Source organism: Hemitrygon akajei, chromosome 26, assembly GCF_048418815.1.
Source record: "Hemitrygon akajei chromosome 26, sHemAka1.3, whole genome shotgun sequence".
Classification (NCBI taxonomy): Eukaryota; Metazoa; Chordata; class Chondrichthyes; order Myliobatiformes; family Dasyatidae; genus Hemitrygon; species Hemitrygon akajei.
Window position 1 is genome coordinate 14,794,277 of NC_133149.1, and position 24,835 is coordinate 14,819,111.

Below are 24,835 nucleotides of genomic sequence, written 5' to 3' on the forward strand. Positions count from 1 at the left end.
TGATACAATTCTTCCAGTCATCCCCACTCCCCTGCTTTCACCCCATACCCTTTGATTCCCTGGCTAATCAAACACCTATCTATCTCTGCCTTAAATACATCCAATGACTTGGCCTCCACTGCTGCTCGTGGCAACAAATTCCACAGATTCACCACCCTCTGGCTAAAGTAATTTCTCCACATCCCAGTTCTAAAAGAACGTCCTTCAATCCTGAAGTTGTGCCTCCTTGTCCTAGAATCATAGGGCTGGAAGATGTTGAATTATTATGGATTGAGCTAAGGAATTGCAAGGGTAAGAAGACCCTGGTGTGAGTTATATACAGACCCCACTTGGAGTACTGTGCTCAGTTCTGGTCGCCTCACTACAGGAAGGATGTGGAAGCCATAGAAAGGGTGCAGAGGAGATTTACAAGGATGTTGCCTGGATTGGGGAGCATGCCTTATGAGGATAGGTTGAGTGAACTCGGCCTTTTCTCCTTGGAGCGACGGAGGATGAGAGGTGACCTGATAGAGGTGTATAAGATGATGAGAGGCATTGATCATGTGGATAGCCAGAGGCTTTTTTCCAGGGCTGAAATGGTTGCCACAAGAGGACACAGGTTTAAGGTGCTGGGGAGTAGGTACAGAGGAGATGTCAGGTGAGTGTGTGGAATGGGCTGCCGGCAACGGTGGTGGAGGTGGATACGATAAGGTCTTTTAAGAGACTTTTGGATAGGTACATGGAGCTTAGAAAAATAGCGGGCTAGTTATTTCCAAGGAAGGGGCATGTTCGGCACAACTTTGTGGGCCGAAGGGCCTGTATTGTGCTGTAGGTTTTCTATGTTTCTAAATAGTAGTACGGGTGTGGTCTACAAGTTACAACGGGAGATTGAAAATGCATGCCAAAGGGGCAATGTTACAATAGTCATGGGTGTTTTCAATATGCAGGTAGCTTGAGAAAATCAGGTTGGAACTGGATTCCAAAAGGGGAATTTCTAAATTGCTTACGAGATGTTTTGTTTAGAGCAGCTCATGGTTGAGGCCACTAGGGAATCAGCTATTCTGGATTGGGTGTTGTGCAGTGAACTGGAATTGATTAGAGAGCTTAAAGTAGAGAAACCTTAGGGGAAAGTGATCACAATATGATCAAGTTCACTCTGAAATTTGAGAAGGAGAAGCTAAAGTCAGATGTATCAGTATTATGGTGGAGTAAAGGGAATTACAGAGGCATGAAAGAGGAGTTGGCCAGAATTGATTGGAAAAGAATGCTGGTAGGGATGATGGCGGAGAAACAGTGGCTGGAATTTCTGGAAGCAATTCAGAAGGCACGGGATATATACACCCCAAAGAGGAAGAAGTATTCTAAAGACAAGATGACACAACCATGGCTAACAAGTCCAAGCCAACATAAAGGCCAAAGAGAAGGCATATGATCAGGGCAAAAATTAGTGGGAAGTTAGAAGATTGGGCCAACGGAAGGCAACTAAAAAAAGTCATTAAGAAGGTAAAGATGGAATATGAAAGTAAGCTAGCCAATAATATCAAAGAAGATAACAAAAGTTTCTTCAGATACATAAAGTCTAAAAGAGAGGCAAGAGTGGATATAGGACTGCTGGAAAATGATGCTGGAGAGGTAGTACTGGGGGCAGTGAAATGGCGGACAAACTGAATACGAATTTTGCATCAGCTTTCACTGTGGAGGACACCAGCAGTACGCTAGAAGTTCTAGGTGTCAGGGGTCATGAAGTGTGTGAAGTTACCGTTACTAGAGAGAAGGTTCTTGGGAAAGTGAAAAGCCTGAAGGTGGATAAGTTACCTGGACCAGATGGTGTACACCGCAGGGTTCTCAAAGAGGAGGCTGAATTCAGAAGAATGAGGGGTGGCCTCGTTGAAACCTATCGAATGTTGAAAGGCCTTGATAGAGTGGATGTGGAGAGGATGTTTCTTATGATGGGGAGTATAAGACCAGAGGACACAGCCTCAGAATAGAGTGGTGTCCTTTTAGAACTGAGATGAGGAATTTTCCTAGCCAGAAAGTAGTGAATCTGTGGAATTTGTTGCCACAAGCAGCTGTGGAGGCCAAGTCTTTAAGGCAGAAGTTGATAAATTCTTGATTGGTCAGGGCATAAATGGATACTGGTGGCAAGGCAGGAGATTGGGGCCGAGAGGAAAAATGGATCAGCCGTGATGGGCCAAATGGTCTAATGGATGGGCGACATCAGCAAAGACCACACTGGGTTCCACTCCTTTTGCCCAATAAAGTGGCCACTGCATGTGTATTAATAATTTGGATGAGAATGGAGCTAATGCGATTTGTAAATTTGCAGATAACATTAAAAGTGGTGGTGTGGTGGACAGTGAAGAAAGTTGTTGGTAGTTATGACAGTATCTAGATCTTTTGGGGAAGTGAAGAAAGGAATGCCAGATGGAAGTTAACTTGGACAAGTGTGAAGAGTTGCTGTTTGGGAAGTTAAATCAGGCCAGGACATGCACAGGATCCTGGATAGAGTTGTTGAAATGAAAGACATTGGGATATAAGTACACCAGTCCTGAAGAAGGTCTCAGCCTGAAATGTCGACTGTTTCCTCTTTTCCATAGATGCTGCCTGACATTCTGAATTCCTCCAGCATTTTTATTTGTGTTGCTAAGTACATAGCAGGTAGACAGAGTGGTAAAGGTAGTGAATAGTGTGTTTGCCTTCATCAGTCGAGGCATTGAGCGGAGGAGCAGGGATGGCATGTTACAGTTGTAAAAATTTGTAAAAAGTTTGTAATATACATAAATGATCTGGATGATGGGGTGGTAAATTACTGGGCAAAGTACTGGAGAGTTTAACATCGGTAGCTGAGCGAAGGGCGCTGAGTAGGCTACGGTCAATTATGGAAAACTCTGAACATCCTCTACATAGCACCATCCAGAGACAGAGAAGCAGTTTCAGCGACAGGTTACTATCGATGCAATGCTCCTCAGACAGGATGAAGAGGTCAATACTCCCCAATGCCATTAGGCTTTACAATTCAACCGCCAGGACTTAAGAACTTTTTAAAAGCTATTATTAATGCTTTTTGAGATAGTGATTTAGATGCATATCATATTTTTTTACTGAGTTAAGTATTGTATGTAATTAGTTTTGCTACAACAAGTGTATGGGACATTGGAAAAAAAGTTGAATTTCCCCATGGGGATGAATAAAGTATCTATCTATCTATCTAAATTGGATTAGTAAGTATGCTGATGATACTAAGGTAGGAGGTGTTGTGGATAATGAGGTGGGTTTTCAAAGCTTGCAGGGAGATTTATGCTGGTTAGAAGAATGGGCTGAACGTTGGCAGATGGAGTTTAATGCTGAGAAGTGTGAGGTTCTACATTTTGGCAGGAATAATCCAAATAGAACATACAGGGTAAATGGTAGGGCATTGAGGAATGCAGTGGAACAGAGAGATCTAGGAATAACAGTGCATAGTTCCCTGAAGGTGGAGTCTCATGTAGATAGGGTGGTGAAGAAGGCTTTTGGAACGTTGGCCTTTATAAATCAGAGCATTGAGTACAGAAGTTGGGATGTAATGTTAAAATTGTACAAGGCATTGGTAAGGCCAAATTTGGAATATTGTGTACAGTTCTGGTCACTGAATTATAGGAAAGATATCAATAAATTAGAGAGAGTGCAGAGACGATTTACTAGGATGTTACCTGGGTTTCAGCACTTAAGTTACAGAGAAAGGTTGAACAAGTTAGGTCTCTATTCATTGGAGCGTAGAAGGTTGAGGGGGGATTTGATCGAGGTATTTAAAATGTTGAGAGGGATAGATAGAGTTGACGTGAATAGGCTGTTTCCATTGAGAGTAGGGGAGATTCAAACGAGAGGACATGATTTGAGAGTTAGGGGGCAAAAGTTTAAGGGAAACACGAGGGGGTATTTCTTTACTCAGAGAGTGATAGCTGTGTGGAATAAGTTTCCTGTAGAAGTAGTAGAGGCCAGTTCAGTTGTGTCATTTAAGGTAAAATTGGATAGGTATATGGACAGGAAAGGAGTGGAGGGTTATGGGCTGAGTGCAGGTAGGTGGGACTAGGTGAGATTAAGAGTTCGGCACGGACTAGGAGGGCCGGAATGGCCTGTTTCCGTGTTGTGATTGTTATATGGTTATATGGTTATATTGCTGCACTGGAAATTACGTAAAGTTCTGATCGATATACTTTAACAAGTATGTGATTAAGTCAGAAAGGGTGCAAGAAGGATTCCCTGGAATGTTACTGGGACTGGAAGGCTTAAGTTATAAGGAGAGACTGTGCAGAGTTGGACTATTTTTCCTGAACCAAAGGCCATTGAAGAGTGGCTTTATGGAGGTTTATAAAATTGTGAGGGCCACAGATAAGGGAGATAGTCACAATCTTTCTCAAGTTAGTCGAGTCCAAAAGTAGAGGGCATAGTTTTAACATAAGAGGGAAAAGATTTAAAGGGACCTAAAGGGCATGTTTTCTTTATAGAGTGTAGTGGATATATGGAACTACCAGAGGAAGTGGTAGAGGCAGCACAATTCCAACATTTGGAGAGGTTAATGGGTAGAAAAGGTTTAGAGGGCAATGGGTCAAATACGGGTAAATGGGATTAGTGCAGATTAGTGCAGATATGCATCTTTGTCAACATGGATAAGTGGCACCAAAGGGCCTGTTTCTGTGCTGTATAATTCAATTGATCTATAAACATCCTTTTTTTTAGTCAGGACAGGGTATGTCTAACATGCAGTCTGGAACACATCTCTTTTGTTCTGCAACTTCTGAAATGTTCTAAATAGGAATGCTTAGTGTTCTGAGCAATGTGGAAATTCCTCTCCCACAGTGCGAGATGCAGCCGCTCGTCTTCCAAATGGAGAAGGGACGCGTGCAGAGATCTGTGAGCTGCTCAAGGACTCTCAGTTTCTGGCTCCTGAGGTCACCAATGCCCAGGTAAGCAGAAGAGGAACAGCTGAGAAACTAGGAAAGCGACCATGCATGTTGCTCGAGTTAGGAATTTAGATAGTTTCAGAGGATATAGCACATTCAGTAGCAGTCTACTCAATTTTTCACCATACAGCTATCCCACCATACCTGCATTAAGTGGATTATACATCACCTGTCTTGTTCTTACCCACTCATTCGGCTTGAACATGTTCCATTGAAGCCTCTTTACATCCTTCATATTCACAATCCCAAATAGTTTAGTATCATTGGAAAAGGAGGAAATGTGACATTTGGTCCCCTTGGCCCAATTGCTGATCTACTGTGCACTCTGATTCCACACTCTTTGCTTATTGTTTGATAATCATTTCTTAGCCTGTCAGGACATTATCACCAGTTTCATGTGCTCTCCACTTGTGACCAATCTCCTGTGTGGTATCTTTTTAAATATCTTCCAACAATCTATATACACCAGACCCACTGTTTCCCTCTATTCTACTTGTCACATTCTTTAAAACAAGCCTCCACACTGCAGACACACTTCCAGTATACTCTATCCATACACCACCAGAATCTGTTGTCTCCAAAATCACTTCTTTGGTAACTCTAGTCTGCAGATCACTGAGTCTTTGACAGTTTTCACCTTTTAAGCTCAGCAGTGTTTCTGCTACAGTTTTTGAATAATATCTACTGTAGTTCTTTTCATTGCTCCAATCATTGTCATTCGCTGGGGCCCAACCCTTCCCCACTGCATTTTTCGTTTGGGCGATGCTATTTACAGTGTAAACATGCAAAGGGCTTGTATATTCTTTTGTTGTCTATCAAAAGCCCTTTGTGTGGGAGGGTTTGTGATAGTGAGGGAGGGTCCATAGTGATGTGTGATAATTAGAGAGGACCATGGTGGAGAGGGAAGGGCTTTGATTGAGCGTGCAGTGAAGGAGGGTCTGTGATTATGTGAAAGGATGATCTTGTACCCACTAGGGAAAGGACCTTTATGTGCCCTTCCACACTGTTTGTGGGAGGGGTTGTAATCATTCACCCTGTGAGCCAGAGCTTTGAACAGAGTGACGACAGACCTGCAGTCATACACACAATGAAAAGGGCCAGTGATGGATGTCCACAGCCAGGGAAAGTTTCCGGTGGTATCCACTGTAAGGGAGGGCTTTGGTCATACACAGGATGATAAAGAGGATTTTTTAAATGCATTTTTGGAATGCATGTGCTGCAGGCAAGGCCAGTGTTTATTGCCTATTTCCAAGTGCTCTTGAGAAGCTGGAAGTGAACTGCTACAGCCCTGATGAAGGGGCTCCCAATAGTGCTGTTGTTTTAAAGTTCCATAATTTTGACCCAGTGCAATGAAGGACCGGAGGAGGATACTGGCAGAGATCACAGCAGAGCAGAGGTGGTTGAAGTTTCTGGGAATAGTTCACAAGGCACACGATAGATATGTCCCAGAGAAGTAGTACTCAAATGGCAGGGGCAGGCAACTGTGGCTGAAAGGGAAGTTAAGGACTGCATAAAAGCCAAGGAAAGGGCATATAAGGTAGCAAAAGTGAGTGGGAAATTAAGTGATTGAGAAGCTTTTAAAATCCAACAAAAGGCAACTAAAAAAAACTAAGAAGGGAGAAGATGAAATATGAGGGCAAACTAGCCAATAATATAAAGCAGTATACTAAATATGATATGGTGCAACTCAAACTACCTGCGTCTCAATGTCACCAAGACCAAGGAGATGGTGGTGGACTTTAGGAGATCTAGGCCTCATATGGAGCCAGTGATCATTAATGGAGAATGTGTGGAGCAGGTTAAGACCTACAAGTATCTGGGAGTACAGTTGGACGAGAAGCTAGACTGGACTGCCAACACAGATGCCTTGTGCAGGAAGGCACAGAGTCGACTGTACTTCCTTAGAAGGTTGGCGTCATTCAATGTCTGCAGTGAGATGCTGATGATGTTCTATAGGTCAGTTGTTGAGAGCGCCCTCTTCTTTGTGGTGGCGTGTTGGGGAGGAAGCATTAAGAAGAAGGATGCCTCACGTCTTAATAAGCTGATAAGGAAGGCGGGCTCTGTCGTGGGCAAAGTACTGGAGAGTTTAACATCGGTAGCTGAGCGAAGGGCGCTGAGTAGGCTACGGTCAATTATGGAAAACCCTGAACATCCTCTACATAGCACCATCCAGAGACAGAGAAGCAGTTTCAGCGACAGGTTACTGTCGATGCAATGCTCCTCAGACAGGATGAAGAGGTCAATACTCCCCAATGCCATTAGGCTTTACAATTCAACTGCCAGGACTTAAGAACTTTTTTTTTTTTTAAAGCTATTATTAATGCTTTTTGAGTTAGTGATTTAGATGCATATCATATTATTACTGAGTTAAGTATTGTATGTAAGGAGTTTTTGCTACAACAAGTGTATGGGACATTGGAAAAAATGTTGAATTTCCCCATGGGGATGAATAAAGTATCTATCTATCTATCTAAAAGCTTTTCTCAGTTATATAAAGAATAAGAAGGAGATGAGAGTTGATATTGGACCACTGGAAAATGATGCTGATGAGGAGCAATGTGAGCTCTGGCCCACAGGGTGAATGATTACAAAGGGGGAGAAAGAAATGGTAGATGAACTTAATGGGTACTTTGTATCAGTCTTCATTGTGGAAGAAACTAGCAATGTGCCAGAGGTCCATGAGTGTCAGGGAGCAGGAGTGAGTGCCATTGCTATTACAAAGGAAAAAGTGCTCGGCATACTCAAAGGTCTTAAGGTGAATAAGTCACCTGGACCAGATGGACCACATCCCAGAGTCCTGAGAGAGGTTGCTGAAGAGATAATGGATGCATTGGTCATGATCTTTCAAGAATTACATGATTCTGGTGTGGTCCTGGAGGACTGGAAGATTGCAAATGTCACTCCACTCTTTAAGAAGGGAGAAAGTCAAAAGAAAGGAAATTACAGATCAGTTAGCAAAACCTCAGTGGCTGGGAAATCTTGCCTGACAAATCTGTTAGAGTTCTTCGAGGAAGTAATAAGCAAGTTGAGCAAAGGAGAGGTAGTGGATGTCATTTACTTGGATTTTCAGAAGGCATTTGATAAGGTGCCACATATGAGGCTGCTTAACAAGATAAAATCCTCTGGTGTTACAGGAAGGATACCTACATGGATAGAGGAATGGCTGACAGGCAGGAGGTAGTGAGTGGGGATAAAAGGGGCCTTTTCTGGTTGGCTGCTGGTGACTAGTGGTGTCCCTTGGGTCAATATTGGGACCGCTGCTTTTCACATTGTTTGTCAATGTTTTGGATAATGGAATTGATGGCTTTGTGGCAAAGTTTGCGGATGATGCGAAGATAGGTGGAGGGGTAGGTAGTGCTGAGGAAGCAACGTGATTGCAACAGACAAATTGGAAGAATGAGCAAAAAAAGTGGCAGATGGAATACAGTGTTGGGAAATGTACAAGAATGCATTATGGTAAAAGGAACAATAGTGTGGGCTATTTTCTAAATGGGGAGAAGGTTCAAACATCGGAAGTGCAGAAGGACTTAGGAGGACTGTCGGGAACAGTTTTGGCCCAAAATGTTGACTGTACTTTTTCCCATAGATGCTGCCTGGCCTGCTGAGTTCTTCCAGCATTTTGTGTGTGTTGCTATCCCCTATTGTTGTTCTTACAGTGAAGTGGCATATCCAGGAATTGTGATGAAGATGCCTGACATATTGTGTGTTAGTTGTGAATAGCACATGTCAAGCTTGACAGGTCTGTGGATAGCCCTCCCAGTTTAGACAGCAGAGGACTTTGCTGGGTCTGAATTTGGTGCCATTGATTGATACTTGGTGGTCAGTGAGTTTTATTCTATTTCCACTGAATGGTTTGCTGAGTTATTTCAGTTAGTCACTTTACTAAGTACCTGCAGGTGTATATAAACCTGATTTGTTAAAGGTGGCAGATTTCCTCAGAGGGGAAGCCCAAATGAGATAAATGTAATTTTTTGGACATTTTTTCATAAGACTGTTTCTGAAAATTCCTCCCTCCATATTACCAACTATTGTCTTTCAGATTAATACCGTTGTGAGTGGAGCGTTGGACAGGCTACATTATGAGAAGGATCCATGTGTGAAATATGATATTGGACGGAAGTTATGGATCTACCTGCACCGGAACCGGAGTGAAGAGGAGTTTGGTGAGGTTACTCTCATTGTACTGATAATGATGACTCTGCCTTTGGTGATGAACAGACTTCACTGTGCCTTGAAAATCTTTTCTGCACTCTTTCTGACTAATCATGTCTTTTCTCTAATAGGGTGACTAAAGCTATATGCAGTACTCCAAGTGCAGCCTCACTAACAGCTTATGCGATTGCAACATAAACTCCTATACCTACTGCCCTAATGAAGGCCAGAGTAATAAACACTTTTCTCATGACTCTATCTGTGACACCACTTTCAACAGGCTACACACTTCGTACTCCTAAGTTGCTCTGTTTCATCATACTCCCTAGTGCCCTACCATTCATAGAATAAGCCCTAAGCTGGTGTGACTTTCCAAAATGGATCACCTCACATCCATTTACCACACCTCGGCCCACTTCCCTCACCAATCAAGATCACAATACCTTCTTCACTATCAACAACACTCCTAATTTCACGTCAACTGCAAACTTGTTGATTAAGATAGATTGGTACATGGATGATAGAAAAATGGAAGGCTATATGGGAGGGAAGGGTTAGATTGACCTTAGAGTAGGTTAAAAGGTTAGCACAGCTGAAGGGCCTGTACTGTGCTGTTAGGTTCTATGTTAAGCCTGGTGCATTTACATCCAAATCATTTAGCAAATTGCAAGGGTCTCCATACCGACTCCTGTGGTAAACCACTAATCACTGGTCTTCATTCTGCTCACAAAATGGGAAGGTCATTATCACAGGTGATTTGAGCAATATGAGGATGGATTTGGGAGAGGTGCCAAAGTAGAAATGTGAACCTTAGACAGGGTGGGACAAGAAATTTGGCACTCGAGAGAGTGACTGCTTTCAGCAAGTTGCAAAAAAATCACTGATAATAAGACAAGGTTGCTTAATAGAATACAGCGTAATTGTTAGAAGAAACTGATCAGTTTAAGTGAGAGGGCGGCCCTTTTTAATGACAGCTTTTATTCAAAAGTATTGCACTAAATAACTAGGTGAGGGAGTGCAGCTTCAGCAATTGACTATTTACCTGGTTACTGCCTTTGTTACCTGCTGTTTTGGATTATCTTCATTAACTGGTCAATCGTCTTTCTGCTGCCCTGATTTTCTGTGTATAATCTGTTTAGTGCCTCTGTGACAAAATTATGTGAACCAACAAGTTGACTCATCCTCAGAAACGGTCAGTAGATTTAGGGTAACTTGAACCTGCTGTCCCAGGTACCTTTGAGTCTTAACTAAATTCCAAAGGAACAAAGACTCTGATAAACTGTTTTTGTGTTGGACACAAAAAAGAATAACCAGAGAGCCCAATAGTAATATGAGATACTCCATCTTTACCTGAACCTGTTTAAATAATGACTAGACCAGTTTTTTTCTCAAGTAGCAAGGTTCTGCCTCAGCTCTCCTGGATTCCACCACTGGTTGCTATGCCCTCTCAGCAAATGGTTTTATACTGTACCAATGTGGACCTCATAACTACACCCCCCCATTTTAAGAAATCCGTAAATGCATTTACTCCAAAATTTTTAAGTATATACAAACTCTGCTTACTATTTTATTTCACATTTGTAGCATGACTCCTTATTTTAATCCCTGTCTGCTCCATTTTTCAAGTCTATACTGGGACAAAATGCCCAGTCAGTCAGTTAGCATCTGTGGAAAGAGAAACAGTTCCACAGTTCCAATGACTGATAAGGTTCCTTGCCCTGAAACATTGATTCTTTTTCTCTCGGCAAGGGTGCACCACAAAGCTGTGTGCTTTGCTCCACTTGCTGTATAGCTCCAATGCCATATTTAAGTTTGCTGCCAACACCACTATTGTTGGCCAGATCAAAGGTGGCAACAAATTGGCATGTAGGAGGGAGATATAAAAAAAAATCTGGTTGAATGGTGTCACAACAGCAATCCCTCACTTTACCTTAGGTTCAACACCACCAGATTCAGGAACAATTACTATCCTACAACTGTCTCATTCCTGGAATCACCTCAACACTGATCTGATTTCACAACCTACAGACTCACTCACTTCCCCCCCCCCCCCCATGTTCTCAGTTTTATTTATCTTTGTATCTGCATGCATTTTCTTCTTTTGTACATTGGTTGTTTGTCAGTCTTTATGTGTAGATTTTCATTGATTCTGTTGTATTTCTTTGTTCTACTGTGATTGCTTACAAGAAAATGAATCTCAAGATTGTATATGGTGACATATACATACTTTTGAACTCTTCTCTGATGCTGCCTGCCCTGCTGAGTATTTCCAGCATTTTCTGACTTTGTTGCAGATTTTCAGGAACTGTGTGTTTTTGCTTCATTGCTTGTACTTTTGAGAGCCTCACTGATGACCAAGAAGCATCTGGTCCTGTCTGCTGTGATGCTCCATGCCCACAGACACAGTGCTTGCCCGGAATATTGATTAAGTGCCTATAGTCTCCAGCTGCCTTGGACAAGAAAGTCAGTGGTTACCTGAAGCTTCCATTCTCCATCCTAGAATCATGTGGCACCAAAGGATCCCTGGATGCAGGGTCTGTGCCATGTCCAGGTAGATCCATCCCATCAATAATTCCCTTGCTCTTTGCTCATGTCTCTTGAGCAACTGGCTAATTCTCAGCTGCAAAGTGAATCCAGAAAGAAAGCAGCGAGTTTCTGTAACTTGGGTGTACTGGAGATTTATTTTTTATGAACTGAGCAATGCACAAAGTGCTGTGTGATTCCCTTTCTGAGCAGCTTAGTTTTCTCATTGACTTATCAACATGCCCGACAAGTGGTCAAGGAACATATGCCCATGTCCCCAGATGCTAGTTCAGACAGGGTCCCTTTAGATCATATTCTCTCTTCATGCTGATATTTCTATATTTCATATTTTTTTCATAAGTGGATTTACTGCTGGCTTTGGGCACTCTCATCTATGCCATCTTCTTACTTACTTCCCTGTAAGGTGTTCTTTCTCACATGCCCGTCAGCTGCCTTCCCCTGATTCCAATCACCTGCTGATTCCCGCCTAGGGACGGTCTGCAGTAGTGAGTTACCAGCTAATCAGCACATCACTGGGTTGTGGGAGGAGACCAGAGCATCCAGGAGAAACCCTGTGGTCACAGCGACAGCAATAAAGGTCCACACCGACAGCACTGGATTTCACAACTGAACCCAGATTGCTGGAGGCGTGCACTATCCACGTGCATGGGATTAGTTAACTTGGCATTGTAGTTGGCAGAGACATGGTGGGCCAAAGGGCCTGTTCCTGTACTGCTCTATCCTGTGTTCTATGGTATACTAACTGCTGCATCGCCATGCTATTTCCCTATTCTTGCTTCCTTCTGGCCTGCTGAGTTTTGCATATCTGGATGCCAATATCCTCTATAAAAGAGTCATCAAGTCGTACAGCAGTGGAATGGGTCCATCAATGCCTCGCTCATCTGCACTAAACTCTGTTTGTTTGCATTAGGGCTGTATCTTTCTATGATGTGACTATTTAAGTCTCTGTTAAATGTAAAAATTGCATCTGATTCCACCATCTCTGTAAAACTCCTACCTCTAACCTTAAACCCATGCTGTCTCTTTTTGATGCACCTATTGCAGGAAAATTATTTTGAAAACCTAAGCCTCTCATACCCTTATATACCTCTATCAGATCATCCTCAACCTCCTTTGCTCCAGGGGAACAGACTCTCCAATCTCTCCCAATAACTAGTCTTCCAATTCAGACAGCATTGTGGTGAATGTCCTCTGTACTCTCTTCAATTTAATCACATCTTTACTATAGAAGTGTGTACAGCTGCCCCGAGTATGGCCAAACCAGTGTTTTATAAAATTGCAAGGTAAGTTCCAACTCTCATTTTCAAAGCCCCAACCTATGAAGACAACCATGCCTTAGGTCTTTTTCCACCACCCTGTTGACCTGTACAATGCACTTGGGACTACTTGTTCTTCCTGTTCACCAACATTCCTTAGCATCCTACTATTTAGTGTATATATCCTACCCCTAGTTGACTTCCCAAAATGCATCACCTCACATTTTTTTGGATTAAGTTCCATATACCAATATTCTGACTAACTTTCTACCTCATCTGTGATCTGCATAAAACATTTTTCCTCACTATCCACAGTACCACTGATTATTGTTCCTTCCACAGACTCACTAATCATTACCTTCTACATTCATGTCCAAGTCATTATTGTATATCACCAGCAACGAAGGTCCCAGCACTGATCCCTGTGGTACACCACTGCTCACAGACTGCCAATTAGAAAAGCGTTCCTCAACCACCACTCTCTGCTTCCAGTCACCAGCTCACCTTGGATCTCACGTACCCTATCCTTCTAGATCAGACTACCATGTGGGACCTTGTCAAATGCCAAGTTAGGTCCATGGAGACAGCATTTACCATTCTGCCTTCAACAATCTTTTTAGTTATCTTCTTATAAAACTCAGTCAAATTCAATGAATTGTCATGCAATGTCCTGACAGAGGAGTTCACTTGTTGAACTCTGGAAGGACTACACAGTTGCCCTTGCAGCTTGTCATCTGAGCAAAGTGATCAGTGAATGTGAGCTGACAGCAGTCTTCACTGTTTGGGGCTCCAGCTCTACCTTCAGTGAGAGGCTGGAGAGCTCAGCCAGGAGCTGTGCAGACGTGATCCACATTTCCAGGCTAATAATATTGTTCAGTGGGGGCAGGTGAAGAGGACATTTTGTGGATGTAGAGAATAAGGCCCTTTGTCACAGGTGCTTCACTTAACATGCCAGTGGTGACTTGGAGCCTAGCATCTGACTGTGTACTCCAGCTGAACCGTTGAGGTTGGAGTGACCTGCGTCCTGGAGTGGAGCTGCTATAATGTTGAACTTTAGTTCTACAGATCAGCGCCAGCAGGAAAGATTGAGAACATTTTGGATAATGATGTAGCTTTGTATGAGTAAGATTGGATCTTTGAGGTTTCCACTCCCTAATGTTCGGTCTGTGATGTTCTAATTGTTCTGCTCCACACTACACCCATTGTGGAGAGTGTTGATGAATACCTGCTCCCGTACCTTACAAATGACCATACTTGTATGATGACTTTGTTCCACCCAAGTCAGGCAGTGACCTTACCAGCCCCACACTGCCAATCTCAGCTGGTTGCCAATGATAATAGTGATTGAGATTGTTGCCTTTCAGTAGTTACTTTTTATTTCGATTAAAGACATTTCTGAAATAACTTGGCTTTGCGAGTTGGGACAGACAATGGCGCAGTGGCCAGCCCAGATATAAATTTAAAACCTGACCCAGTGCCAGTCTCTCCCGTTTTCAACCAAGTACAGTAGATTTTTTCCAGAACCGGCTTGAGCTGCTATAATTGTGCTGTAAATCTTCAGCACAGTCTTCACATGCTAATAATATTGAGCAAGTCATTGCCGAGTTGGATTCTGTCCGGGGCGGACTGGCACATTCCAACCCAACCTGACCAAGGTCTATCATCATATTATGTACCAAACACATACAGTCAGGTCCTGTTGAACTGTGCTTGGGGAGCAGGGTTATTCTTGGGAATCACTGCTGACCTGTCCCTGAGCTATAACTCACTCTCGGTTTGAATATTTCAGAACGCATTCACCAAGCCCAGGCTGCAGCAGCGAAAGCCAAGAAAGCTTTGCAACAGAAACCCAAGCTGACAACAAAGATTGTGAGTATTAAAGGCTCTTTCAGGAGCTAAGTGACTCTGATTCTGCCAGATCAGGAGATGTGAACCACTTGTTTTCGTTTATTGTGTCAGTTGCCTTTGCCTCTCAGTTTCTCTTTCCTCCTCCACTGACCACTGAGCCCGACAACAATACTTTTAAAAATTAATCTGCACAGGAAGCAACCAGAAATAATTGGATATGCTTCTGGAATGTTGGCCTCTGTCTTGAGCAGTTGGATTGCAAGTGCGTGAGGTGGTGCTTAAGTTATGCAGAGCACTGGTTAGGCCTCTTTCGTTTTGGTCATTGCAATTGAGGAAAGATATAACAATGACCAGAGTGTTATCAGGGACCAGGGAGGTTAAGTAATGAACACAGGCTGCACAGTTTCAGCTTTTTTTTCCTTCAGTATGAAAGAGTGTGAGATGTTTACAATCTTGATTGAAAGCATTTGACAGCATAGATAGAAACTTTTTCTCTGAAGAGCAATTGGGTATAAAGGGAAATAAGAACAGAAAGAAGTTGTTCAGAAGTTAAATCAGAATACACCTTTACAGAGAAAGGAAAGGGTAGTGGAAGTTCAGACTACTCTTCAAACATTTGGGAATTGAACTTTTGAAATCTAGACATTTTTGTTAGATTTATGCTATTCAACTGGATCTGGAAATTGCACAATTTACAACATATGACTGTACCTAATTTGTTTCCAAACAAGCTGTAGTGATAAAGTTTAAATGCTTAATGATAGAACCCATTAAGCTGTAAGAATTATCAATCTACTTTATATTGCAAAGCATTTTTAATCAGATAATTAATCAGAATTTAAATGGATCATAAACTTACTGGATGACAAGTCAAAGGTGAAAATGTCAAAGGTCCATCTGGTTTATTTACCACTCTGTACATGCAAGTTGCAATGACAGTAGTTAATAAATGATCATAGCAATCAATCTCTGTCAATTAGATGTGTACAGAGCGAGACATTAAATGATTTAGCAACCATGAGTCCAAAGTCATCTGTTCCTACCAAGTATGTTAACCGGCCACATGTTGTCTCCAGTGATTTACACTCTGTATCCCATTATATTATTGCATGCAAGAACTCTATTTCATTTGACATAATCATTATTTTCTGCTTCCACCATAACCCAGTGGTACTTGTCAATCAAATTTATTATTCCATTTATAATATTCCATAGTATAACCATGCTGACTTTATTTTTGTTCATTTTTTTCATTTGAACTACATTTTCTAACTTTTCTATCTCTTTTAGTTTTTGATTTCTCCCAATCTCCACAGCATCCATGAAACCTGTTCCAATTAAAATCACTAATATTTCTCCACACTGTGGAGCATAATTAAAGAGTATCAGTTGTAAAGCTTCAAACATAATCTTGCCTATCAGTGCCTAAATAAATTAGCAGTAATTGTACCAAATTCAGCTAGGTATCTATCATACTAAGTGAGGAACACTGCATTTGAGGGAGAAGCAACAGGGTACATGTTTTTTCTTTATCCCTTACAGTGGGATGGATTTTAATATAGTGTTTGATTTTTCCAGAAGTCCTCTTGTAAGGAGAGTACAACAAAGGTTCCCCTCTGTGAGCAGTCTCTGGGGCCCCAGGTGTTGACAGACTCCAGCTTGCCCCACACACCTGTGACGCCAGTAACCCCCACACTGCCTGCTACACCCACGTCACCACCAGCGGCTGTAGATGGCAATAAAGTTCCAACAACCAGTGCACCAGAACTGGTCAAATCTGGTCAAAGGTCAGTTACTCTAAATGTCTTATTTTGCAAAGCTGTTGAAACCTGGTGCTGAATGTTTGCAGAAAAGTATGAGCTTTGCAATAGACATATCAAGAGTTACATGATAACATTGCTTTTTGTATTACAGCAATATCAATGTTGCCATTCAGCATTGAACCAAGGACTACCTTGGGGACTCCAGCTCTGGATGTTTCCTTGGGTTTTTTTTTTAATCAAAGACTTCCCCATGAGTGGGTACAGCCGCAAGGCAGCGGAAATTTGAGATGAGAGTTTTCTTCCTCCTAGATGAGCTGCCAACCCCGGTTGATGAGCCCCATCTGCCCGAAGCGTCTGGTTTAAAGGCCCCAGTAACCTGCTTTTTTCCCTTCTCCTATCAGTAAAAATGGTTCTGCCAGGCTTAGCAGCAGGACTTGGTTGTCAGATGCTATTTGAGTCACATACTATTGGGAGCATTTAATAGGTAGTGGGAGCCTGTCCTCATAACCACCCCCAGCCATAACAACCTTATGGAACATGTGCACAACATATACTACAACAAAATATCCTAATGTTAAAGTCGAGTTAGTCATATGCAAGTCCATGTCTGCACAGGTGCAATTGCTTGCACCAACATCACAGGCACGAAGCATCAGATAGGCGGCATTTGCAGGAGAAACATAAACTGAACAGAAATTATATTCAGTGCAGAAGATTATATCTGCAGAAATAGTGTGAAGACAGCATTATATCCCACAGTGAAATAGAATGGATACAGAAGACCTTGTGTCAAGGACATGGGCTGAACACGGGCAAATGGGACTAGCTTAGATGGGAATTGTGATCAACGTGGCCCAGGTGTTTCCATGCTGTATGGCTCTAAATACAGTGTAGTCAGCAGGGTATTCCAGTCCAAAAATAGTTTGCCTACTGCAGAATTTTCCGACTAAATAATATGTATATTCCAAGCATTGTATTTGGTAACATGCTGTCAGCAGCAGAATAATTTTCCTTCCCCCCCCCCCCCCCAACTAAAAAAGTAGTGAAGCGTGGGAGGTTACATGGTGTTTTAAGAGAAGCTGAGACCTGGCCTGCTCCCTTCATTCCATGGAACTGTTTTGATGAAGATCAAGGGAATTTTCCTTGGTGGTTTAACCTTCAACCAGAATCACTAAAACAAATGATTAGTTTACAGGCTCTTCGCAGCTTCTGAATACCCAATTTACATACAACTTGTGCATATCATTGAACGTTTGGGAGATCGATGGGATGGGTTTGCCAGCTGCTATGGGGCTTCAGGAATCTTCTTCAGGGAGCTGTTACAGTGGGTTATCAACAGTTCTTGGGAACTCTGCTTAACTTGCGGAGGACCTAGATAGATAGATACTTTATTCACCCCATGGGGAAATTCAACTTTTTTTCCAATTGTCCCATATACTTGTTGTAGCAAAACTAATAACATACAATACTTAACTCAGTAAAAAATATGATATGCATCTAAATCACTATCTCAAAAAGCATTAATAATAGCTTTTAAAAAGTTCTTAAGTCCTGGCAGTTGAATTGTAAAGCCTAATGGCATTGGGGAGTATTGACCTCTTCATCCTGTCTGAGGAGCATTGCATCGATAGTAACCTGTCGCTGAAACTGCTTCTCTGTCTCTGGATGGTGCTATGGTATATATTACCTGTATAGTAATCTTGCTATTTGTGTTAACTGCTAATTAGTCTTGACCTCATGGGAGGGTGTTGTATAAATGCAATTCTCTTTCCGATCAAGGTTAAATACTGAAGGAAAAAGATCCCTGGTATTTTGGGTTTTATTGGGGTAGAATTGAATGGATTGGTGATTTACATTTGCAGCAGCCTCAGTGAGATGCCAGATGTTTTACATGTATGGTTTACTTCTTGTTTGCAGTGTTTTGTTGATGTCCTCGCCTTCAATGCCACAGCTTGGGAACCTGCTGTCTGGCTCGCAACCAGGACTTCATGCTGGACCACAGACTCAAGGCCAGATGCTACCTCACTCAGTGGCTGCCACTGTTCCCCAGGTGCGGGTCGTCACTGCTCAGCATGGCTTAGCTTCTAGTGCACACCCGGCTTCTGTGGTGCAACAAGTGCAACAGCACCAACATCAGATCCGGCTCCCCACTGTCACGGCATCTGCTCACACTAAAGTGCTTCCTCAGGTAAGGACGAAAAAGACCAAGAGCCAGAACAAGCTGAACCCAGTCAGCCATGAGAAGTTGTGGTGCATAGTCCCTGTCTGCACTTACCTTGTCCAGCTGCAGAGGGCTGACCTCCCTGTTCCTGTACCAGCGGTGAGCTGAAGTGAAGCTTCAGGCCTGGGGACATCCTCGAGAATGGAGGGGGTTAGAACTGTGGAGGGGCTCTGTGACTGATGGGGACTTAAACTGTGGAAAGCCAGCAAGAGAAAATCTGCAGATGCTGGAAATCCAAGCAACATGCACAAAATGCTGGAGGAACTCAACAGGCCAGACAGCATCTATGGAAAAAGAAAGTATAGTCGACGTTTCAGGCCGAGTCCCTTCAACAGGACTGGAGAGAAAAAAAGATCAGGAGTAGATTTAAGAGGTGGGGGAGGGGAGAGAGAAACACAAGGTGATAGGTGAAACCGGGAGTGGTGGGGTGGGAAGATGAAATAAAGAGCTGGGAAGTTGATTGGTGAAAGAGATACAGGGCTGAAGAAGGGGGGAGTCTGCTAGGAGAGAACAGAAAGCCATGGAAGAAAGAAAAGGGGGAGAAGGACCAGAGAGAGGTGATGGGTAGGCTCCAGTCCTGCGAAAGGGTCTCAGTCCAAAATGTTGACTGTACCTTTTTCCATAGATGCTGCCTGGCCTGCTGAGTTCCTCCAGCATTTTGTATGGAAAACCAACAGTTATGTTGGAACAAATGTGTCCAAATAGCAAGATTTGCCCTCACCTAAGTACTCTGTGATATGTGCAGTTGAGGATTTTGAGAATTTAAGTATTCAAAAATTAAATTATTTCCTTATTTGTTAGTGTTGACTTCTCTGCTTACTAAATGCAATTTTATTTTTATAGACTTCAAAAATCAACAGCGAAAAACTTGATTTGGTCTGTTAGCTTGCACCAATTCTCATTGCTCATCTGCTTTTGTTCCATTTTCCTGAACTTCCCCTGTATACTTTTATGTTGGTTCCCTTCTAATACTTCCCTAACTTCCTTTTTCAGAAGCTGATGTCTCTGCCCCAGTTGCTCCCTGTACTCTGTCTTCAATGTCCTCAGAAAGCAAACATTTCCTTTGAATTATTTTCATCATTCTTTCATGTGAACTCTCACTCCCCATCACCATTTCACCAACCAATGCAAACAAAAAGTTGTGAATAATCCTTTTGATCTTTCAGACCTGCTCCACCATTCAAAATGATTGTGGCTAATAACCCAGTTCAGTTCTCTGTTCTGATTTTCTTCATATTCCTATTTAGGAATATCTTTCTCCTCCCTGGATATACATAATGATTTGGTCTCTACTATGCCCTATGGAAGAGAATTACACTGTTTCTGGATGAACAAATGTATCCTGATCTGCGTTTCAGTGGCTTTCCCGCATCCCAGTCTGTGAGCCCTAGTTCTGGACTACCTGGCCATCAGGAACATCCTCTCTACATGTCATCACTCTTCAGTCCAAACTCATTGTTCTTTCAAAGACTTTCACTAATTTAAAAATTTCTGTTATGACCTATCCTAACCCTGGTTAGGATTTTTACTGCTAATGCTATAGGGTATTTCATTTAGTAGCTGTCTGTAGAAGCAGTGTGTTTGGATTTCGGCTAAAGATAAGGGGCTATGATGTTCAATTTAGGAGTATTGTGCCAGCCAATCAGGATGGTGAAGTGGGGATTAGGTTTGAGGGGGATTTGTGATGGACACAAGTGGGGCTCGTGGTCTTTTTGGGGGGAGCTGTGGAGAGGACAGAGGGAAGATGGCTGAGAAATGCCATAGGAGGGAGCGTCCCTGTTGCAGAAAGTGCTTTGTGCAGATGAATGGCTTCAAGGAGGAAGGGCCAGTTCTCCCAAGAGAGAGTCCATTGGTTTGAGATGGATTTCAAACGAAGTTCAGAATATAAACACAAAGTACACTGCAGATGCTGGGGCCAAAGCAACACGTACAACAAGCTGGAGGAACTCAGCAGGTCGGGCAGCATCCGTGGAAACGAGCAGTCCACGGATGCTGCCCAACCCGCTGAGTTCCTCCAGCTTGTTGTACGTTTTGTTCAGAATGTGATGTGTGCTTTCACACAGACTGTGGGTCCAGCACATGAGTGGAAAGGACAACTTCAAGATGAGCTCCAACTTTATATGCACATTTAAACTGGGTTAACTGTAATGGCTCTTTTCTTTTCTTTTTCCTACGAGCTGTTCCTGTTTGGCTGAACCCCAAATCCTACCAGCCCTAGATGTATATTGTTTATGAAAGGTGGCCTTCTCATCACTGAGTCCCGTGGCTAACGAGCCCAGTTTGCATTTGAGCCCGGTGAGGAGGTTACATTTGTGGGGGCTATCGTCTGGTGATTCGCTGAATGCTGTTAAGAATTGATTAAGTGATTAGTGTGTTTAAGTGTGTGTTTAAACTAGTGTCAGGGTAAGTGATTAAGGTACTTTATTATGGATGCCGCAGGGATTAAGGTTTGATGCGATTCAAAGAGATTATCCACAAATAATGCTTGTGTTTTGAGCGGGATTGATGTCCAAATTCCCGATGAACGTGTATTCAGAGTGCTAAGTTCTGTAAAAGTTTTAGGAAAAGTTACGCTGATTGAACAGCATTTTGACCAGTCGATTGGTAACTATGTCGTGTTAGTCCAGACTAGTAGTAACATGACTGAAGTCGCACTGCCTGATAGGTTGGGAGATTAGAGCGGGAAAAGTTTAAAAAGGCAAGGAATCTTCAGCGGTTTTTGATTCGGAGCAAGAAGGCTGCGAGTGGAACAGCTAAGGATTTCTGGAGCGAAGGCATTTTACTACTCAGTGTAAAAGAGAGGCAAGATGACGTCAGCCAGTAGCGCGGGAAAAGTTTAAAAAGAAGACCGCCATATCCAGTGGGCAGCGTTCAGAGCGGGCCAGCGGAGTGAGAGGCAGCAGAGTGATAGGGCTTTGGCTCAACGGGCTGAAGTGGTAACAGGGCAAGGTAGGTGTTAATTGTGGAAAGGAAGTACGTGTGTGAGGCCAGTTTTCTGTGCTCGGTGTCAGATCTGGGGGGTCCTGGAGCCTCCCAGCTTCCCGTACGGCCATATCTGCACCCAGTGTGTCGAGCTGCAGCTCCTAAGGGACCAAGTTAGGGAACTGGAGATGCAGCTTGATGAACTTCGTCTGGTCAAGGACAGCGAGGAGGTGATGGAAAGGAGTTACAGGGCCACACCAGGGCCACGGGAGACAGACAGGTGGGTCACAGTCAGGAGGGGGAAGGGGAAGAGTCAGGTACTAGAGAGTACCCCTGTGGCTGTACCCCATGTCAATAAGTACTCCTGTTTGAGTACTGTTGGGGGGCGGGGGGGGGGGGAGACAGCCTGCCTGGGGGAAGTGACAGTGGCCGTGCCTCCGGCACAGAGTCTGGCCATGTGGTTCAGAAGGTTAGGGAAAGGAAGAGGAAGGCAGCAGTGATAGGGGACTCTGTAGTTAGGGGATCAGATAGGTGATTCTGTGGATGCAGGAAAGAAACTCGGATGGTAGTTTGCCTCCCAGGTGCCAGGATCCGGGATGTTTCAGATCACGTCCAAGATATCCTGCGGTGGGAGGGAGAACAGCCAGAGATCATGGTACATATTGGTACTGTTACGAACCCCGTAACTGGGTTACTTACCAGCAAAGATAGAGACGTCCGTTGGAGTCTGGTGATACTATTTTTAACAGTATTTATTAGCAAAAATGCACAAAAATAATATCAGTGCAAATATACAGATAATATACGTCGTCAATACTAAACCTAAAAGTGCGGGTATAATAATAATCAATAAGAAATAAGCTCTATCGTTGTCTAGGGGATAATGAATTGTCCGATGGAAATCTAAAGTTCGTTTCAGTTCATACAGGCTGCCGTCATTTGTTTGTCGCTGTGTTGCAATTGTTGGAGAGAGAGAGAGAGAAGTAGAAGAATAACTTGCTGACTTTCCTTGGTGCGATCTTGATCTGTATCCGTCCTTTAGCTAGACCGTTCTGTGGAGGACTCACCACCCAGGCAAGGATGGACACACACACGTCCCCCCACCGGTCTCATACGTTTCTCCTGGTGCGTCTAAAGGGGTGTTCCCCAGACCCCTCTTTTATCCTCACTCACGGGGTCTCAAATGTCAATCAGGTTGGGATGATGCAATCCCTCAACCAGACCACTCTGGTTGTCCCCTGAGGGGTTTCAATGAATAGTACAGTACTCAATACACAATTCCTTCTCCAAGAGACAATAGCAGTAATCAGTGGTTCCGTTCCGCCTTTGTTAGGAGACATTCCACCTTGTTGTGTATTCTGCATTGTCTACAACTGCCTTTGCTGTGATCCTGCGTGTCTCTCTCTCATTTCCTGGGTCTCAGACCCGAAATAATAGCGATCTTGCGATTCTCAAAAAGGGGGGGGGGGTGACTTTGCTCCCTTCATTCGTAACAGTACCAATGACATTGGTAGAAAAAGGGAAGAGCTCCTGAAAGAAGACTACAGGGAGTTAGGAAGGAAGTTGAGAAGCAGGACCGTAAAGGTAGTAATCTCGGGATTACTGCCTGTGCCACGCGACATTGAGTATAGGAATAGAATGAGGTGAAGGATAAATGCGTGGCTGAGGGATTGGAGCGGGGGCAGGGATTCAGATTTCTGGATCATTGGAGCCTCTTTTGGAGCAGGTCTGACCTGTACAAAAAGGTCGGGTTGCACTTGAATCCTGGCGGGGAGGTTTGCTGAGGCTACTGGGGAGAGTTTAAACCAGAATTATTGGGGGATGGAAACTGAACTGAAGAGACTGGGGAAGAGGCGGTTGTCTCACAAATAGAGAAAGCTTGGAGACTGTGTGTGAGGGAGGATAGGCAGGTGATAGAGAAGGGACGCGCTCAGACCGAAGGTTTGAGATGGGTCTATTTTAACGCAAGGAGTGTTGTGAACGGAGTGGATGAGCTTAGAGCGTGGATTAGTACTTGGCCATTACAGAGACTTGGATAACTCAGAAACAGGAATGGTTACTTCAAGTGCCGGGTTTTAGATGTTTCAGAAAGGACAGGGAGGGAGGCAAAAGAGGTGGGGGCATGGCACTGTTGATCAGAGATAGTGTCATGGCTGCAGAAAAGGTGGACGATTTTGGAGGGATTGACTATGGAGTCTCTGTGGGTGGAGATTGGGAACAGGAAGGGGTCAATAACTCTCCTGGGTGTTTTTTATAGGCCATCCAATAGTAACAGGGACATTGAGGAGCAGAAAGGGAAACAGATCCTGGAAAGATGTAATAATAACAGAGTTGTCATGATGGGAGATTTAAATTTCCCAAATATTGATTGGCATCTCCCTAGAGCAAGAAGTTTAGATGGGGTGGAGTTTGTTAGGTGTGTTCAGGAAAGTTTCTTGACACAATATGTAGATAAGCCTACAAGTCTGTACTTGATTTGGTATTGGGAAATGAACCTGGTCAGGTGTTAGATCTCAGTGGGGGAGCATTTTGGAGATAGTGATCATAATTCTATCTCCTTTACAATAGCATTGGAGAGAGATAGGAACAGACAAGTTAGAAAAGCATTTAATTGGAGTAAGGGGAATTATGAGGCTATCAGGCAGGAAATTGGAAGCTTACATTGGGAACAGATGTTCTCAGGGAAAAGTATGGAAGAAATGTGGCAAATGTTCAGGGGATTTTTGTGTGGAATTTTGCATAGGTACGTATCAATGAGACAGGGAAGTTACGGTAGGGTACAGGAACCGTGATGTACAAAAGCTGTAATAAATCTAGTCAAGAAGAAAGGAAAAGCTTACAAAAGGTTCAGAGAGCTAGGTAATGTTAGAGATCTAGAAGATTATAAGTATAATAGGAAGGAGCTTAAAAAGGAAATTAGGAGAGCCAGAAGGGGCCATGAGAAGGCCTTGGTGGGCAGGATAAGTAAAACCCCAAGGCATTCTACAAGTATGTGAAGAGCAAGAGGATAAGACGTGAAAGAATAGGACCTATCAAGTGTGACAGTGGGAAAATGTGTATGGAACTGGAGGAAATAGCAGGGGTACTTAATGAATACTTTACTTCAGTATTCACTATGGAAAAGGATCTTGGTGATTGTAGTGATGACTTGCAGCAGACTGAAAAGCTTGAGCATGTAGATATTAAGAAAGAGGATGTGCTGCAGCTTTT

General features: G+C 43.2%; 1 protein-coding gene across 6 annotated transcripts in view; it reads left to right on the forward strand.

Annotated features, from left to right (window-relative positions):
• nfrkb (nuclear factor related to kappaB binding protein) overlaps positions 1–24,835 on the forward strand; it is a 124,469-nt gene that overhangs the window by 79,778 nt on the left and 19,856 nt on the right. For 5 of the 6 annotated variants that reach the window (XM_073029606.1, XM_073029609.1, XM_073029610.1 and 2 more), the window contains 5 exons: positions 4,816–4,922; positions 8,959–9,082; positions 14,661–14,740; positions 16,298–16,506; positions 18,400–18,670. In XM_073029606.1, coding sequence (XP_072885707.1) covers positions 4,816–4,922; positions 8,959–9,082; positions 14,661–14,740; positions 16,298–16,506; positions 18,400–18,670 — 791 coding nt within the window. The remainder of the gene's footprint in view (positions 1–4,815; positions 4,923–8,958; positions 9,083–14,660; positions 14,741–16,297; positions 16,507–18,399; positions 18,671–24,835) is intronic. The other variant, XM_073029608.1, reaches the window with a different exon arrangement.